A 14,168-nucleotide genomic window follows, 5' to 3' on the forward strand; every position below is an offset into this window, starting at 1 on the left:
CCTTTTCATCTGGATCTTCGCAACTAGCTAACAAGCTAACCGCAACCCTGGATGACTACTCCTGGCTAGCGTTCCCATCCACTTAGCTTGAAGCTAGCCCGGCCAGAGCTCCTGTGCTACCACCGAAGCATACTCCTGGGCTAGAACTTTGTCTAGTTAGTACATCCTTTCCCTGTAGTTGGTCCGCTTCTGCACTGTTTACTAGACATCACTGTTTCCCAGACAAGCACAGCACAGCAGTTAGGTGTTTACATGCCTGAGAGGCCTTCTAGCGTTCCCTGGGAGGAGACAGAATGGCAAATGATGGAATGCTGAATGATGTCACATTTATCATCGTCCCCGGCAACTCTAGACGGCCCGTCATGTCCATCCTCCTCTCATTTCCGCAAGCTTCCGCTTCCTTTGTAACACTGTCTGACAGCTCCACTCAGAAATGCCACTCGCTGTGGTTTTGGCTCTCCTTTGTTTGGAGAAGCTTTTTATCATGGAGACATTGATCTCTGAGGCGATTTATGCCTTGGCAGAGGAAGTGTGGTCAAATGAGGTGCTAGCCTAATCTACATTGTGTTCTAGCTGTCTTTTTTTCTGGTGCTTTCAGATGGGCTTGGATCTGTTATCTATTATAAGTAACTGGTTTCTATTGTCCACAGATAATGTTGCTAATCAGCTAATTTTGTGTGTGTGTGTCTGTGTGTGTGGTCTATGTACTGTAGGGTTTAATGGATGAAAACCGGGTCCAAATCACGGTTATAAATCCCAAGTCCATCACCATGGGCCAGCTGTACGGTCAGTTTGACCCAGTCTCTCACGAGTGGTCGGACGGCATCCTGGCGGTCAGCTACAGAGCCTTCGCCTGCTCTCAGGTAAAATTGTCATCCACGGTCAACTCCAAAAACAGAAAAAAACTGGAGAAAGTGGCACTCAGAACATTCCGACAGAAACCGAAATGACAAAACTAATTATAAACTGTGTGGTTTGAGCCATGAATTCTGATTGGTATATCAGACCGTATACCACAGGTATGACACAATATTTAATAGTACTGCTCTAATTACGTTGGTAACCAGTTTATAATAGCAATAAAGCTACTCTGGGGTTTGTGATATATGTCCGATATACAATGGCTAAGGGCTGTGTCCAGGCACTCCGCATTGTGTGGAGCTTAAGAACAGCCCTTAGCCGTGGTATATTAGCCATATACCACACCTCCTCGGGCCTTAATTATATGGTTCTGCTGCCATGTACTGTTTCCATGGAAACAGGGATTTTAGTGACAATCTGTGGATTATAACCTTTTAAAATGAGATTAAGATGTTCACAGAGATCAATAACTCAAGGGAATTAACTTGGTGTCACTGCAGTGGGTCAAATGCTGTGAGACCTTCGTCTAGGAGGCTGTTAGAAATGACAGAATGAGAGTAAAATATCTTAATTTCCCTCTTAAACTATTTATTTCTCAGTCAACAATTGTAATTGACAGAAACAACGGGTAGCTTTGACACCTTTTGATCATACTTCTCTTCAGGAGCATGTTGTTTTTTCCCAAAATATTTCACTTATCAACATGAGGTATTGAAGTACATAGGTATTTTCAATATGTTTTGACAATTTATGTATTAAAGCATTAAAGTGCGTACCATCGAACGATGCCTGGCTTCACTAGGCTAGAATACTTTAATTCCTGCTTGTTATTTAACACACTAAATCCAGTAAATTCTTGGCACTTTAATTTGAAATCATTAGCTTTGACACAGGAAGCATCTGCATACTTTGTGATTCACCCCCCCCCCGGTTCAGGGAGATCTTTTTAAGTAATGTTTTCTGTCAGATGATTACATTATGCTTTCTCGAGCACCAGATGGCCCAAGCCGATCGCATCTCGAGTTGTTTATATTATAACAAATCAATTTAACCAGAACTCCTGCCAGCTTTCTCATTGGAGAATTGATGCTTGATGTCAACCTCCATTATGCATGTGTATGTGTTAATTTACATCAGTTCTGGAACGCTACATTTTTTGTACTTGAGGCCTGTAATGACCTTCAAAGTTGGACTTGAGGTGAATAGTGTCAGGGAAAGTATGAATATGTGCATATGATTATTGGTTAATCTATATTTCTTAAAATGTACTTTTAAGCCTTTCAGAAACATGGAGCTCCACTAATGTCTCCCCAATCCTTCAAAAAACTTTGAGCACTGCAGGATCTCCCTTTGCTGTAGTTTTCCTATTACATTAGCTATTTTATTTAAGACTGAAACTGGCATGACCATAACCTGTGGTGACAGCAAAGATTGAGAGAGTGGGAGGCTTCACTCGTTAGCACCCACACAGCCACGTAATCATCTGGGTGCACATGGGTCCACTCCTCTTTTGTGCTACTTGAAAACTGATAGTGTGTGATAGTTAGAAAGTACATACCTCTTTCCATCCTTAGAGTCCGGACAGGAAGTGGCTGATCTTTGACGGGCCGGTGGATGCTGTGTGGATCGAGAACATGAACACGGTGCTGGACGACAATAAGAAGCTGTGCCTGATGAGCGGAGAGATCATTCAGATGTCCCCGCAGATGAGCCTCATATTCGAGCCCATGGACCTGGAGGTGGCCTCCCCAGCCACGGTGAGACTGGGAGTTGTAGTTCTATTGAGGCAATCTTTAGTTCTCAAATACATACAGCACTGATAATGGTGGGAGAATAAGTTCTGTAAGGGCTAATTGAAGTATTATCAGCAAGCAATATCATTATATTCTTCACATCTTGATGCATAAATCATGGCCTCATTCAATCTCGACTATTACAGATCACAAATCTTTTAACCAACTTAAAGTCACTATCAATTATGCATTTATTATCTGCACTGTGTTATGTCAGGAAACATCAGGGGGATTTCATGAGATTTAATGGCCCAAACAAAACAAGCATCAGGTAAACATTCTCTCTGATGTCTTAGAGAAAGAAGTCAGATATGCAGTAGCATAACTGGGGCAGACTTCTTGTACAGTATTGTGTAACGGCATCAGCCTCCACACTGTCACAATGCGGGTCACTAAAGGGAGAGACCAATCCTCTTAGCGCATAATTACAGTCACAATTACAGACAAATTGACACCAGAAGGACCAATGGCACTCTATGTATGTGTCGCAGAGTTTGTGCATGTTGGTAATTATATAATACAGTCCACTTGGATTTTCTGTGAACACATTAAGTATGACAAGGACTGTTTCATTGATGCAGTAGTCCTGTGCACAAAGTTCAGCATATGTAGTGTCCAGCGTTTTCTCTTACCACATAACCTGACTAAGAAAAACTTGGGGCTCTTATAGGGGTAGGGCTAAAACTGTACAAAAAACGTATCTTAATTTGATCATCCTGTTGTTGCAGGAATTTTCATGCACAGCAGGAAATGCAAACTTGTGTATTCAAGGTTTAAAAAGGCTTCTATAAAGTTGTACTTTCCACTTTAAAATGTCAGACTTGATTTGCCCTAACGAAAAGTGTTCCCATGAATTATAATCCACATAATACTTTTTTTCTGGTAAGGTCATGTTATGGTCAGGAAATAACTTAATGTCCTGAATACAAAGTATTATCTTGGCGTGAAATCCAACACAACACATCACTGAGTACCACTCATCATATTTACAAGCATGGTGGTGGCCACGTTATGTTATGGGTAAGCTTGTCATCGGCAAGGACAAGGGGATTTTCATCGTAAAGAAAATGGAATAGAGCTAAGTACAGGCAGAATCCTAGAGGAAAACCTGGTACATTCTGCTTTCCAACAGACACTGGGAGACAAATTCACCTTTTATCAGGACAATTACCTAAAACAGGCCAAATATACAGTGGAGTTGCTTACTAAGACGACATTTTTCCTGAGTGGCCGAGTTACTTTTTTGACTTAAATTGGCTTGAAAATCAATGGCAATACATTTTTAAGTCTGTCTAGCAATGATCACCAACCAAATTGAAGCTTGAATTATTATTAATATAATAATAATAATATAATAATATATATATATTTTTTTAAAGAATAATGTGCATACATTGCACAATTCAGTTGTGCAAAGCTCTCGGGAAGACTTAACCAGAAAGACTCACAGCTGTAATAGCTGCCAAAGGTGATTCTAACATGTATTCACTCAGAGGTGTGAATACTTATGTAAAATATATTTTTGTATTTCAAAAATGTCTAAAAACATGGTTTCACTTTGTCATTATGGGGTATTGTGTGTAGATGTGTGTGTAGATGTGTAAAACATATACAGTATATTTAATCAATTTTGAATTGATTAAAGGCTGTAACCCAACAACACATGGAATAAGTCAAGGGGTATGAATACTTTATTGGCCAGCTTTGATAGCTTTCTACTACTTTAATTGATTTTAATAAAAGCAATGTTTCTTGCCAATTTGGAAGCTATTTATCACAATTATTGACCTCACAATAAGCCAGATTCGAGTAACTAACATTGTGGTGCTGAAATTTGAAGCAGCATCCGCGGCACAATCAGTCAGAAATAGTTTCAACCTTCATTTTAATTTAACTATACTAACAACAAGAGGGCTTTGTGTTGGAGTATATTTCTTCCTATTTAATAAATATGAGGTAGGTCTACCTATTTGGCAGACCAAACTAGGCTATAGGCTGCTATCCATAGATTTGATGGCCAATTCCTCCACCCACCATGCACTATGACAGATCTGATGAATATAAAGTGATCTATAACGGTGCTTCGGTCCACAATGTTCTTTGCTCTAAACAAGCTGTAAGGATATCTTTTGGTTCATTTCTATGACATTCAGTGGCTGAGCTACAACCTTCTATAGCCTAAAAGACCAACTTGTTTGTGTTTTTTTTTTTAACAGGTGTCTCGCTGTGGCATGATCTACATGGAGCCTCACATGCTGGGCTGGCGGCCCCTCATGTTGTCCTGGCTCAACACACTGCCCACCACAGTCAACGCCATGCACAAGGACCTCATCACTGGTCTCTTTGACCGGATGCTGCCGGCCTGCCTCCAGCTGATACGCAAGGCTACCCAGGTACAATTCAAAGATGTAGTCATTCTATATTGGACATTCCCATAAATATATTTATATTAAACATCATGCACACCATGTTATCCAATGGTTTCTCAACTCCAGTCCTCCAGGACTACTGTCTCTTCTGGTTTTCATTCAAATTAGTGACTAGTGTATTTACAGTTGTATACGTTTTTTGACCTGGCAATCATTGAAGTTGTATAGTGAATTCAGAATAGGCTAGAATATATGGATATCAGAACAGCGATTACTCACCTTGAACTGGACAAATATGTTTTCTTTAATGAGTCAGGCGCAAAGGATATAATGCTGCTCCCAGGCAAGTCCCAAAACCATAATTATGTTTCACCGAGTCGTGGCTGAACGACGACACGGATAATACACAGTTGGCTGGATTTCCCGTGCATCGGCAAGACAGAACAGCTACGTCTGGTAAGACGAGGGGTAGGGGTCTGTATTATTGTCAATAACAGCTGGTGCGCGATGTCTAATATTGAGGAAGTGTCAAGGTTTTTCGTAGCTGTCTATTTTCCGCAAACCGACGCTGGCACTAAGACCGCACTCAACGAGCTGTATAAGGCCATAAACAAACAAGAAAATGATCATCCAGAAGCGGCACTCCTAGCTGCAAACTTAAATCCGTTTTTACCTCATTTCTACCAGAATGTCACATGTGCAACCGGAGGGGAAAAACATCTCTAGACCACCTTTACTCCACACACAGAGACGTGTACAAAGCTCGCCCTCGCCCATTTGGTAAATCGGAACATAATTCTATCCTCCTGATTCCTGCTCACAAGTAAAAACAACCAGTGACACACTCAATACGGAAGTAGTCAGAAGACGTGGATGCTACGCTACAGCACTGTTTTGCTATCACAGACTGGAATATGTTCCAGAATCATCCAATGGCAGTGAGCAGTGTACCACCTCAGTCACCGGCTTCATCAATAAGTACATTCACGACGTCGTCCCCACTGTGACCTTAACGTACATAGCCCAACCAGAAGCCATGGATTACAGGCAACGTCTGCACCGAGTTTAAGGCTAGAGCTGCCGCTTTCAAGGAGTGGTACACAAAGCTCATCACTAAGCTCAGGACGCTGGGACTAAACACCTACCTCTGCAACTGGATCATGGACTTCCTGACAGGCCGCCCCCAGGTGGTAAGGGTAGACAACACATCTGCCACGCTGGTCCTCAACATGGTGGCCCCTCAAGGGTGCGCGTTTAGTCCCCTCCTGTACTCCCTGTTCACCCACGACTTCGTGGCCAAGCACGACTCCAAAACCATCATTAAGTTTGCTGACGACACAACAGTGTTAGCCCTGATCACTGACAACGATGAGTCAGCCTATAGGGAGGAGGTCAGAGACCTGGCAGTGTGGTCAGAGACCTGGTAACCTCTCCCTCAATGTGAGCAAGACAAAGAAGATGATCGTGGACTACAGGAAAAGGAGGGCCGAACAGGCTGGGGCTGATGTGGAGTTGGTTGAAAGTTTTAAGTTCCTTGGTGTCCACATCACCAACACACTGTCATAATCCTAACACACCAACAAAGTTGTGAAGAAGGCACAACACCTTTTCCCCCCTCTGGAGACTGAAAAGATTTGGCTGGGTCCCCAGATCATCAAAAAGTTCTACAGCTGCACCATTGAGAGCATCCTGACTGGTATGGCAACTGTTCGGCATCCGACCGTAAGGTGCTACAGAGAGTAGTGCATACAGACCAGGACATCACTGGGGCCAAGCTTGCGGGTGGCAGAGAGAACGGTCACTATATCACTATATACTAGGCAGTGTCAGAGGAAGGCCCAAAAAATTGTCAAAGACTCCAGTCACCCAGGTCATAGACTGTTCTCTCTGCTACTACACGGCAAGCAGTACCGGAGTGCCAAGTATAAGTCCAACGGCTCCCTAACAGCTACTACCTCAAGCCACCTGGACTACTTGCATTCTGCTACTCACTGTTTATTATATATGCATAGTCACTTTACCCCTACCTAGTGTACACATTACCTCGACTAACCTGTAGCCCTGCCCATACACACACACACACACACACACACACACACACACACACACACACACACACACACACACACACACACACACACACACACACACACACACACACACACACACACACACACACACACACACACACACACACACTTTTTAAAATTAGTTTATTTCGTAAACTCTATTCTTAAAACTGAATTTCATGGTAACCTGTTGTATTCGGGGCATGTGAGAAATACAATTTGATTTGATTGGAATTACAGTGGGAATAAAAAGTATGCGAACCCTTTGCAATTGAAATCATTGGTCAATTCCTTTGACAATATATAAACTAGTCACCCCGCAGTGTTTGTCATTATACCCTGATGAAGACAGCTTATCTGTCAAAACGTTGTTTATCAATTTATTGCATCTGAGCACCTAGAGTGCGGCTCTCCCTTAATTTTAGGTGTTCTACGCTGCTAGCCAGCACCTCGCCTAAGTAGGTGTGCGTTTCTTTCGCCTCTAGATCAAACCTTTGGAATTACCTGGATTTCTGCATAAGTTGGTCTTCAAATTTGATCTGATCTTCATCTAAGTCACAACAGACAAACAGTTTAAATACACTATAACACACAAATTATTGTATTTTTCTTGTCTGTTGAATACATCATGTAAACATTCACAGTGTAGGTTGGAAAAAGTATGTGAACCACTAGGCAAATAACTTCTCCAAAAGCTAATTGTAGTCAGGAGTCAGCTAACCTGGAGAGGTTGGTTGGAGCTGCCTTGCCCTATAAAAAACACTCACACAAATGTGAGTTTGCTATTCACAAGAAGCGTTGCCTGATGTGAACAATGCCTCATAGAAAATAGATCTCAGAAGACCCAAGATTAAGAATGGTTGACTTGCATAAAGCTGGAAAGAGTTACAAAAGTATCTCTTAAGAGCCGTGATGTTCATCAGTCCACGGTAAGACAAATTGTCTTTAAATGGAGAAAGTTCAGCTCTGTTGCTATTCTCCCTAGGAGTGGCCGTCCTGCAAAGAAGACTGCAAGAGCACAACGCAGAATGCTTAATGAGGTTAAGAATCCTAGAGTGTCAGCTAAAGACTTACAGAAATCTCTGGAACATGCGAACATCGCTGTTGACCAATCTATGATATGTAAAACACTAAACAAGAATCGTGTTCATGGGTGGACACCACGGAAGAAGCCACTTCTGTCCAAAAAAACCCATTGCAGCTCATCTGAAATCTGCAAAAGTGCAGCTGGGTGTTCCACAGCGCTATTGGAAAAATATTCTGTGGACAGGTGAACCTACAGTTGAGTTGTTTGGAACACACAACATGTGGAGAAAAAAAATGCACAGCACACCAACATCAAAAACCCATCCCAACTGTAATGTATGGTGTAAGGAGCATCGTGGTTTGGGGCTGCTTTGCTGCCTCAGGGCTTGAACAGCTTGCTAACGTCGACAGAAAAATTAATTCCCAAGTTTATCCAGACGTTTTGCAGGAGAATGTTAGGCTATCTGTCCGCCATTTGAAGCTCAACAGAAGTTGGGTGATGCAACAGGACAATGACCCAAAACACAGAATGGCTTTAACAGAAGAAAATACACCTTCTGGAATTGCCCAGTCAGAGTCCTGACCTCAACCCGAATGAGATGCTGTGGCATGACCTCAAGAGAGCAGTTCACACCAGACATCCCTATTAAGGCGAGACCCAAATGGAGCCACAGGAGGCAGATGGTTGGAGTCTTAAAATGTTTATTAATCCAAAGGGATAGGCATAAAGTTCAAAACCAGATCAGAGTCCAGGAGGTACAGAGTGGCAGACAGGCTCGTGGTCAAGGCAGGCAGAATGGTACAAAGTCCAGAAACAGGTAAGGGTCAAAACTAGGAGGACTAGAAAAAGGAGAATGCAAAACGCAGGAGAACGGGGAAAAACACTGGTTGACTTAGAAACATACAGACGAACTGGCACAGAGACAGGAAACAAGGATAAATACGCTGAGGAAAACAAGCGACACCTGGAGGGGGTGGAGACAATAACGAGGACAGGTGAAACTGATCAGGGTGTGACAATCCCAAGAATATTGCAGAATTGAAACAGTTTTGTAGGAAGAGGAATGGTCCAAAATTCCTCCTGACTGTTGTGCAGGTCTGATCCGCAACTACAGAAAACGTTTGTTTGAGGTTATTGCTGTCAAAGGAGGGTCAAACCGTTATTAAATCCAAGGGTTCACATACTTTTCCCACCCTGCTTTGTGAATGTTCAATAAAGACATAAAAACCTATATTTGTTTGTGTGTTATTAGCTTAAGCAGACTGTGTTTGTATATTGTTGTGACCTAGATGAAGATCAGATCAAATTTATGACGAATTTATGCAGAAATTCAGGTATTTCGAAAGGGTTCACATACTTTTTCCTGAAGCTGTATATTGGTTGTGTACCTGTTCCAGGAGCTCTCCCCGACATCAGACACAAACCTGGTGAACTCACTGATGAACTTGATGGATTGCATGATGGACGAGTACAGCGAGGAGGTCACGATGAAGGGCATGAATGAGAGGGACATCTGCTCCTGGCTAGAGGTGAGGGGTGGGAGAGGCCCTGTGGCGAGGGTCGTGTTCATTAGGGCATGGAATGGAAAACATTTTAAACGCTCTGCTATGGAAACTGAACATTAATGTTTCTTATTGGACAAGTATGAGAGGTTCCTGTTTTATTCTGTTCTGTGCCTAATAAACGTTACCCAGATGAAGCACTCTGTCACACACACCGTGCACAATGTAACCGTAACATTTTAAGTAGACAATTTAATAGTTGACCATTTTGAATCAATTAATAGGTACTTCATTCTAAATGAGTTTGAAAACACTAAATACTGTTAACTTTCAGTTCAGAGAAGTAGTTGCCACCTTCTCATGAACATGATTAAAAGAGGGTTATCTCTCTGAATGTATCCCTGATTGATATCCACTTGTTTGGTAAAATAAATGTAAAAGCTATAAAAAAAGTACCACCTCCACTGAGACCCAAAATGTTTTAGTTGATGAACCAGTTCCTTTTGGTGTTTCTGTGCTGAATGAATCATATATTGTGAAAGCAGTGGTATTATCACAGATAGAACAATGAGACAGATATTTCCCCTTATGTATAAATGTGAAGCATCCACTTGGTGTTTCCACTCACTACCAAATATGATTGTAAGAGGAAGCCCAGTGGCTGGCAGTGGGAAAATATGGATTTTGTCGTTTCTTTGGCTATGCCAGATTAAGTGATAAGACATGCTATTCTATAAAATAATTTCTTAATTAACCACAAAATAACGTTTATAGAGCTGTTATCTTCCGAATAAATAAATAGACCTAGTAATATTTTACATCAACAGCGGTCAATTTTTAATCGTCACCTTGTTTAGTCTAATCTCAAAGTGATAAATTATTGGTTATCTTCACGAACCCTGGCTAACAAGTTGAATCAGCAATAGAACATTTGGTTTAATTATTTATTTACTAAATACCTGAATAATCACACAGAATGGATCATACATTGATGAGAAATGATGTCATAAAGAAAACATCCCTGGTGGACGGAACAGATACGACAGCTGGTTACACAAAGAGAGGTGGTTGGGTTTGAGTGAGCGGGAAGACTGAGTAACAACGGGAGAAGCTATGCTATCGTAAATACAAACTCTTATGCATTCGAAATAACCGCCCATTTGGAAAAGGAGAATGCAATAAATATTTACTCTGAGCTGCGCTTTGATAGATTGTTCGTCGATGGAAGGCCGGGTTTGCCCTTTGTGGATCTCTGGTCCTCTGAAGAATGTCTAGTGGTGAACTGGAGCGTGGTAAATTGGATACTCTGTCCGTCCTCTTCTAGCCCACGTTTAGCGACTGCTGCTAACTCAACGGCTAGGAGGTATCACTTCTGGAGTGAATAAGAGTTCAAAGTTCATACCAAGTTGCCATACTTTTAAGCTTGTGCTATATTCTGGCTGGTTTAGTCGAAATTCATCCTTCTGGCTTGTAGGTCGTCACCTAATTTCGTTAGATTCTTGCTGAGGTTGGCTTAGTTCTGTAGGTGGTCTTTGTCCTTTCAACGTGGGGACCTCAAGTCCACACGTCCTTGGAACAGCTTATTATCTGAGCCCTTTTAACGTGGGACTGTCGCCTTAACGTCCTCGGAACAGAAAGTTACATTTTCGTCAAAGGCTTCTATATAATATAGAAGGGGAGAGGAGGGCGTGTTTCATAGTTTATAACCAATGTCTGTTCACATGGGCAGGGCCTCTGAGTTGAGCATAGTTCACTCATGAAAATCCAATTCTCTCATTTGGAAGCTAAAATGACATGTAATCTTTTCACAAATAGTTTCATATTTAAACATTTAAATTGCACAACAATTCCATGTGAATCTGATAACTATAATGTGTAGACTTTCCAAAATACAGTTTGTCATCCTATCATTAGTGATAATGTCTCAGATGACAACTGATCTGTCATCATATTCTTTAAGTACCAACGCATATTTTCAGCTGGTTGGATTAAATGTGGTTCCTTTCCCAACACCTTTTGATGTTCCCAGACTCTCTATGTTTAACAAAGGCTTTTCAAGAGTCCTTCTGTAGATTCAAGAGAGAGGAAAGGGAGAAAGGTATTTATGGGGAGGTCATAAACCTCACCCACAGTCCAACCCACAGTTTTCTCATTGATGAATAATTTTGATCTCTATAGTATTTTGTTGTCAAAACTAGAATCTGCTTTGAACAGAGTGGACTAAGTTTTGTAGACTTTACCCCTTGCCAAAGTTGTAAAAAAGCTGTGCAAAGGCAAATGTAGTTATTACACACGCACACTTCACCAAGTAAGTGTTCTCTAATGGAAATATGCAGATGCGGGCTAGAATGGGCTAATAGGATCTGGCTAGCTCGTGCTTGGCTCTGCCCACCTCCTCGCCTGCTCTGCCCACTATGACTAATTTGTTTCTATTGGAAACGACCGGCTGTGGTCTATCTTGGTTTAGTTATAAAACATATTTGGTATTATTCTTCCTGTGGCATACTATACTGATGATAACCTCTTTGCTTTCAGCTAGTTTCAGCTCGTCTTCTTATCAAAGCATTGAATTAATAACCATTTTTGCTGTATGGTTTATTTTTGTTGTAGGGTTTATCGTAGGCCAGCCATTCTCAATAGGCAGACCGTGGTCTGGATCTGGACCCAGAACGGCGTCAATACGACCGCGGGTACAATTGCAGGAAATTACCTTTATAAATACATAATATTCTCACTGCCAACAAGAGAGGTGCGAACAGTTTGTGTCAAGGACAGTGCTTGTATGTGTGTCAGGGCTCAACATTCAGGCCTTCCCGCATACCCGGCAACATCTGCATTTGTATTTAATCTTCCACAATCTTCTGACACACACTTATCAACCAGCATTCGGTTTCCTAGCGGAGGCAAAAATGTCAAAGCCTTCCCTTTCCGTCTTGAGTGAGCCTCGCCTCAGTAGGCCAAGTCCTGAATACTCACGCCAAACCCACCACCCTGGAAAATTCCCTAAAAACACGTCACTTCGATACAGCTATGACTTTTTTTGTAGCATGTTAGGAGAATTAGGTTAAGGTTAGCTAATATGCTCTCATAACCTGCTACGAAAATGCACTTATATCAAAGTGAAATGTTTTTCCGTAGTCCCTGTCTGTGGAGATCGGAAGCCAATCAATTCAAAGTTTAACATCAGCACACGCATTCCACAATCACAGAATAAAAGTCCTCCACCTGCTTTTCAGTCTTTTTTCATATCAGACATCCTACACAGCATTGTCATTATTAGCAAATAAAGGTTTACTGAGGCCTACGCTATGGAGCTGCTTGCTAATCAAGACATAAATATTATTTACACAAATCACTTGTTGGTTAAATAAAAAAAAATATGAATATTGTAAAAAAAAATATTCTGTAGTCAGGGTTATTCAACTCTTACCCTACTAGGTCCAGGAGCCTGCTGGTTTTCTGTTCTACCTTATTGCGCTTTACTGAGTTTGTGGCGGTCTCTTGGAACTGCAACAGAAAGAATACCTCTACGTTGATTTATACTCCCTGCTTACCTGACATTGTCAGCCATGCTCGAGTGATAAAAATACAAATCTGTGTAATGGAATCCTTCCTGCATTCCATTTGTGTTTTATCACCTGATAAATCTTTATTGTGAGCATTTTGTGAGATTCTGACTATCTTTCTATCTTGGCACCACAGGGCATCTTCATCTTCTGCCTGGTGTGGTCGGTGGGTGCCAGCTGTACGGAGTCCGGACGGGTGAAGTTTGACAGCCTGGTTCGGGAAATGATGGAGGGTGCCTTGAGCGAAGAGACACGGGCACGCCATGGCATCCTAGAGCATGTGGAGTCTCCTGCCAAGCAGCTGACTGTGCCTCTGCCCACAGAGGGCACACTCTATGAGTATCGCTTCATTAAAGAGGTGAGATTGGTCAGGACCAGGTAAGGCCTACAATAAGCTCCACAGAGTGAGTCTCACGTTTATGTTGATTGTTGAAGAGCCAACTGTGAGTTTGACTGTAAATAAGACTCAATAGCGCAATGAAGCCAAATTAAGTCGGTTAAGACAGCGTCTCATGGAGACATCATTTGCACAATTTGAGCTTCTCAAGGAAGTGACTCAAGTTGAAGGCCGACCGCTTTGTGCAGTTTGCCATTAGCAATTAAATTATCCTAATAACTTTTTCTGCGTGTGATTTTAAAATAATTGGATCAAGGACATACATCTGGTGTATTAGAAGCAATTATTGGTCCCATGATTGTCTTCGATTTCTGTATTTTATTTACACGAAGATTGACCATGAAGATTTTAATTTTTCTATTCACTATAATGGGGGATCATGTTTTCTGCTAACAATGCCTTCAGTACTGTAGTGACTTGGCTCTTATTACTTATTTATATATTAAGAAAGACTCTGAATACAAGGAATTAAAAGTGGAGCTTCACATTTACTAAAACGAGTTAGTACCAGAATATTATAGAACAACACTGCGCATGACCAAGGGTTCTCCATTCTTAAAGGGGACATCAGTAATTAACAGAAC

General features: G+C 41.6%; 1 protein-coding gene across 1 annotated transcript in view; it reads left to right on the forward strand.

The window, feature by feature from the left end:
* The window catches only part of dnah7 (dynein, axonemal, heavy chain 7), a 224,626-nt gene that overhangs the window by 88,387 nt on the left and 122,071 nt on the right, over positions 1 to 14,168 (forward strand). The window contains 5 exon segments of the mRNA XM_046362668.1: positions 714 to 863; positions 2,436 to 2,618; positions 4,871 to 5,047; positions 9,517 to 9,648; positions 13,324 to 13,545. Of these exon segments, the coding sequence (XP_046218624.1) occupies positions 714 to 863; positions 2,436 to 2,618; positions 4,871 to 5,047; positions 9,517 to 9,648; positions 13,324 to 13,545 (864 nt within the window).

Source organism: Oncorhynchus gorbuscha, linkage group LG09, assembly GCF_021184085.1.
Source record: "Oncorhynchus gorbuscha isolate QuinsamMale2020 ecotype Even-year linkage group LG09, OgorEven_v1.0, whole genome shotgun sequence".
NCBI classification, from domain to species: Eukaryota; Metazoa; Chordata; class Actinopteri; order Salmoniformes; family Salmonidae; genus Oncorhynchus; species Oncorhynchus gorbuscha.